General features: G+C 44.1%; 1 protein-coding gene across 1 annotated transcript in view; it reads right to left on the reverse strand.

The window, feature by feature from the left end:
* Mettl16 (methyltransferase 16, RNA N6-adenosine) overlaps positions 1 to 4992 on the reverse strand; it is a 52754-nt gene extending 47762 nt beyond the window's left edge. The window contains exons 1-2 of the mRNA XM_075991680.1: positions 4857 to 4992; positions 2356 to 2483 (exon numbers count right to left, since the gene is read on the reverse strand). Of these exons, the coding sequence (XP_075847795.1) occupies positions 2356 to 2483 (128 nt within the window). The 5' untranslated portion in view covers positions 4857 to 4992. The remainder of the gene's footprint in view (positions 1 to 2355; positions 2484 to 4856) is intronic.
* Positions 4993 to 6000: the final 1008 nt, after the last annotated feature.

A 6000-nucleotide genomic window follows, 5' to 3' on the forward strand; every position in this document is an offset into this window, starting at 1 on the left:
GAATTCTTCACTTCTCTTCAACCTTCAAAAAAACAGCCACCCCAATACCATTGTGCCCCTTTCCTTGAACTTATTTTCCATTGCCTATGAACTATTCCATTCATGCCAGGTGGTGGTGGCACACACCTTTAATCCCAGCATGGGAGACAGAGACAGGTGGATTTCTGTGAGCTTGAGGCTAGCCTGGTCTACAAAGTGAGTTCCAGGATAGGCTTCAAAGCTACAGAGAAACCCTGTATTGAAAAAAAGAGGGAAAAAAAAAAGTTGGGAAATATTCCATTCAGGTATTCCCAAATCCTCAGATCTAATATGCACAACTGAAAACAGCAACTTCCTAAAATCAGTTCATTCTGTAATCTGTAGGCTTATAAATGCTACTGCCTTTCCTCTGACTACAGGAAGAAGACCTCAGGCTCCATACTTGGCTCTTTTCTTCCTAATTTCTACCACATATTACTAACTGTACCTGGGAATTTCTGAGCTTTACTTATTGCCTACACATAGGCCACTAATATACTGATATATCTGGGATACTAAAAACATTTCTGGGGCTGGAGAAATGGCTCAGCAGTTAAGAGCACTGGTTGTTCGGCCAGAGGGCCCTGGTTCAATTCCCAGCACCCACATGGCAGCTCACAACTGTCTGTAACTCCAAGTCTGACCAGAATTACTTACAGGTAAAGAATCAATGCACATAAAAATAAATATAAAAGAAATTACTTGGGGCTGGAGAGATGGCTCAGCAGTTAAAGAGCACTGATTCCTCTCCCAGAAGACCCAGGATCAACTAACTGGATTCTCAGCATTCAAGTTCCCAGCACTGACATGGCAGCTTACAACTGTCTGTAACTCCAGCTTCAGGGGATCTGACATCCCTTCTGGTCTCTATAGAGACCAAGTATGAACATGGTGCAGACATAGACACAGGCAAACTGCCCATACACATAAAAAAATAAAATAATAATTAAAAAGAAAAATTTCTAGTTACTTTAATTCTCTCTTCAATCTATTGTCTACAATGTTCTTAGAATGTGTCCATTTATGAGATGGAAAGATGGCTCAGCAAAGAAGGGCAGGAGCTGTCCTTACAAAAGACCTATGTTCAATTCCCAGCACCCACATGGTGGCTCATCATCATCTGAAACTCACTCTAGTTCCAGGGCATCAATGCCCTTTTTCTGACGTTAGGAGGCTCTTACACACACATAATAGCCATACATAAACACTAATCTCAGGTGCACATGCATACACATAGAACAAATAAAAACAAAACAGAATGTATCTGTTTAAACATAATCCTGGGCTGGAGAGATGGCTCAGCGGTTAAGAGCATTGCCTGCTCTTCCAAAGGTCCTGAGTTCAATTCCCAGCAATCACATGGTGGCTCACAACCATCTGTAATGAGGTCTGGTGCCCTCTTCTGGCCTTCAGGCATACATGCAGACAGGATATTGTATACATAATAAATAAATAATTAAAAAAAAACATAATCCTGAACATATGATTTGCCTATCTTAAAATACAGAAGTTAAGCTGGACATGATGGCACACCATTTTAATCCCACCAGAGGCAGGCAGATCTCTATGAATTTGATACCAGCCAGGGCTAAAACAAACAAACAAACAAACAAAAAAAACAAATAAAATCAGAGGCTAGACATGGAAGACACATGTAATTTCATCATTCGGAACACTGGGGCAGAATAATTGCTAGTACAAGACTAGCAATAGCAAGTTCAAGAACCCTTTCCCCCTTCCACCATACAGAGTGATAAAGAGAATTAAGGCAGACAGTAAGGCACTCTGCTTAATTCAGAGGAAATTTATATATATTCACAAAGACTATACTCTGAAAAGGCATCATATGCAAAACATGCTGCCAAATTCAGTGCAAGTTAAGAACTATGTTATAGGGGCAAAATTAAAAGAAATGTGTAGTCTCAGTTGTCCTAGAACTAGCTCTGTAGACCAGGCTGGCCTCGAACTAACAGAGATCCACCTGTCTCTACATCCCAAGTGCTGGGATTAAAGGTATGTGCCACTACTGCCCAGCTGTAACAAGACATTCTGCCATTCACTGAACACTGAATCACACAGAGTACAATCCTATTTGGAGTTACTTTGGCACCTCTGTTGTAGAAGCATTAAGTTGGCCATTAAGAGGCTCTCTAATTTTTAGACTTGGTAGATTTAAAAAATTGACCCCCAGGATGGATTTGTCACAGGAGACATTCCATGAAACGCACATGGTCAGCACTCAGATCTTCTGTTGGTCCAGCTTGCTTCCTACCACACCATGTCCACTCAGATATCACTAGATTGATACATATTGATAACTTTCCATGTATTACCTACCTTACTCTCCCATTCAGATTTATCTGAATATGCTGCTTAAAATCTGGATATTTGGATGCCAGATATGCAAAGTCAGGTGGCTTGTCCTTGTATCTGTTTCTTGCGTGCATTGATTTGCTTAGAGCCATCTTTAAAGAGAGAGGGAAGAGGGGATGTGAGAGAGACAAAGAAGAAATCATATTTATTTCAAAAGCATTAGTGAGGAAAGGAGTACATACAAGCCCATAATACCAGTACTTGAGAGGCAGAGGCTGGAGGATTCCAGTAAGCTTGAAAGATCAACCTCAGCTACATAGTTCCAGGCCAGTCTGGCCTACAATTGAGACCTTACCTCTAAAACAAACACACACACACACACACACACACACACCACATACACACAAATAGTAAGGCAAGTAAGCAGTTCTCTTGCTGCCACATGCAGGACCCTCCCCAACTAAGGGGATACAGTTTATCACTAGAATACTTGCCAACACACTCAAGACCCTGGGTTCATTCTCCAGAATCTCTCTCTCTCTCTTTCTCGCCCCCCCCCCACACCCAGAAACTCACAGTTTTTATTCCCTAGGATTCACATGCCCCTTACAGATATCTGGTTAAAAAGGAACATAAACTGAGGACAGGACCCAAGGCCCCAAGATTATCAAAGGGAAATGTGTTCTTTCTTCATGTAATACTGTAGAGCAACAAAAAGAAAGGTACTCCTCTAACAAATTCAAGAGATATTGATACATTAGGACTCACCAACACATAAAAGAGGGCATTGCTGACAGACATGTAATCTGAACATATGTAACCCAAGTTAAATTACAGTCTTGGCCAATCTGGTTCATTTTCTACACTACTTATTCGATCGTAACAGATGCAGTCAATATAAGTCACTCCTTTGATTAACTTCTGGGAGAAAAAAATTTTTTTTCACCAGGAATTTAACCTAGTGTTTCACACAAGTTCTACCAAGGGGCTGCTATACCTCAGATGAATTAACTTCTGGATATTTATTTACATACCTATCTATTCCATTCCTCAAAGCTAACTGGGTGTCAGCTCTTGCCTAGCACCCAATTTACTCTGTTCCTGCCACACTGGCCTATTAGCCATTTCCTGATCAAGTCAGGCACATTCACGCCTTAGGGCTACTTATTTGTACTTGTCTTTTTATTGTTTTTGTTGCTCAGACAAGGTCTCCAGTAGCCCACACTGGCTGGGAACTCACTTTGTACCCAAGGCTACTCATGAATTCCTTCTCCAGAATGCATCATCACGTGGAACTTGCACCTGCTGCTATTCAACCGTCATGGATTGCCCTCCCCCATACAGTGTATGAAATGTACGTACACTGAACATATCCCAACCTTGTTAGGTGTTTGGTCAAATGTCACCTTCAGTGACTAGAACACACTTTATCATCTTCCTAAGCTGTCTTTTGAATTTCCTCACTTAACATTCTCTACATGTTTGTTTTAATTTTTAAAACTTTCCCTACAAGCAAATTCCATGAGGGAAAACTTTGTTCGCTGAGGTACCCCAGTACTTAACAAAGGATCTGTAAGAATAGGTACTCAACTATTTGCTGACTGAGGAGAGTATGAAATTGCCTGGAGATGTACCTCAGAGTGATAGAGCATTTGCCTAGCACGTGCAAGGCACTGGGTTCAGTCATCAACACCATAAGCCAACGACTACCAAATACTTTCCACCGTGTATACGCCATTGAATCATAACACTCTCTTTCCGAATGGGCAGCCCAGGGAGTCTCAACAACAGCTACAAAAAGGCTCAGGTGAGCGAGTCCAAAAACCAAAGACCTCGAGGGTTGCCTTCCTCTTGACCCGTATTTTTTCAAACACCATTTCTTCTCATGCATAACCCTATAGGATAGTCTAAATTCGGCTTTTAGAACATCAAACTCTGGGGGCTGTAGAGATGGATCAACGGTTAAGAGCACTGGTTGCTCTTCCAAAGGGCCTGGGTTCGATTCTCAGCACCCACATGGCGACTCACGACCAATTCTAACTCAGCCCCAATGGCATCGTCCTCTTCCGGCCTCTGCCGGTACTTGTGCTCGTGCTGCGGACATACGTGCGTTCAAAACACATACATATAAAGTAAAAAAAATTTTAAAAGTGTTTTAAAAAAGAACAGCAAACTCAACAGATGCTTCCCGCCACGACCTCAACACCTCCGTTCTATGTCCATGACCCCCCGTCACTAATCTGACTTTTTCTCTAGTTCTACCGCCTCTCGGGCTCATCCACGTCTTCTTCCCGCTTCGGTTTCAGGGCTCTCTAAATATCAGCCCAGGCGCAAGAAGGGGCTCTCTCCTTCAACTCCTCCCACCTACCCACCCCACCGCCTGCGTTGGAGCACACAGCCGCCCAGGGTCCCCGGCTTCAAACCCCAATTAAGCCCCTGAGGAGCCAAGAACCAGTGGATAAAAAGCCGGTACTGGTTAAGCGACTAATGAGCGCAAGCGGATAATTGATTTCTGAACCTCGCACCTCGTATGCCAGTGTAGGAGCCGGACGGCGTGTATGGCTGGGCCCCGCACAAACGCAGGATCCTAACCCACTCACACAGCGAAGCGCCTAGAAACGCAGATGCTACGCTCCCAGCGCGCCGCCATCTTGTGAAGCCAATCGGCGGCGTGATTGGGCAAGCCATTCTCGCGAGACCTATGGTCTAGCCTGAAGAAGAAAGTAACTGTCGCGATACCTGGAGTATGGGGCGCTTTTTCCACGAGAACGTGGGGGCGTGGTCGCAAGCAGAGCGCTTGTCGGGGACCGGGTCGAGAGGTGTACCTGCCGTTTTATTGTTGTTGGGCTGCTTGTGTCCTGTTTAGTTTTGGTTGCTACGGAGCTCCACTGTAATCCAGTCTGGATCCAGTCTGGCCACGAACTCGGGGCCACCCTTCTGCTCTGGCCTTCCTGACCTGGGATTACAGGTGTAAACTACCCCACCAAACTGGAAACTTTTTCTGAGTAACTTTTTTCAGCTCGCTCCAGGCTTTCTAAATCATACCCTCTAGGCTAGGACAGGAAAAAGGAAAGCTAGAATAGGAGAATCTTGGGTTTGGTGGCAATTAATAGTTATTGGATAGCAAGTCTGTCTATGTGATGACACAGTAGTTTCAGATAAACCTATGAGATGGGCAAAATCAAAATATAATAGTAATAATTGTGTCACAGCTCAGATAGAAAGGGATCCTGGCAGGCAGGAGCCAGGGAATGCTGAGTATTACAGCTCGGGTGGAAAAGTGCTCTGGCAGTCTGGACCAGCAATAGCACAGGTCACAGGAAGTAACAGCTCTGCTCCAGCTGGAGAGTGCTTTCCCCATTACAGCTTGGCTCCAGTGTTCCAAAGTGTAGCAACTCTGCTCCGCTAAGGGAAGGCTTCCCCAGCGAAAGTGTTACAGTCCCAGTCCACTCCATCTCTGCTCCTGTAAAAGAAGGTCTTCACTCAAACCTCGTCCAAGAGATTTCTTAAGAGGAAAGAATCCAGGAGAGTGGATAGCTCTACCAGGGTGGAAGAAGAGAGACCACAAATAGCACTGGTACAGGGCTTATATAGGGGTTCTTAGGGGCGGAGTTTTCCTAGGGAAATGATGGGTTGGTTAGTTTTCCTCTGCTCAGGAATTGGTTAGTT

The sequence above is a fragment of the Microtus pennsylvanicus genome, chromosome 11 (assembly GCF_037038515.1).
Source record: "Microtus pennsylvanicus isolate mMicPen1 chromosome 11, mMicPen1.hap1, whole genome shotgun sequence".
Lineage (NCBI taxonomy): Eukaryota > Metazoa > Chordata > Mammalia > Rodentia > Cricetidae > Microtus > Microtus pennsylvanicus.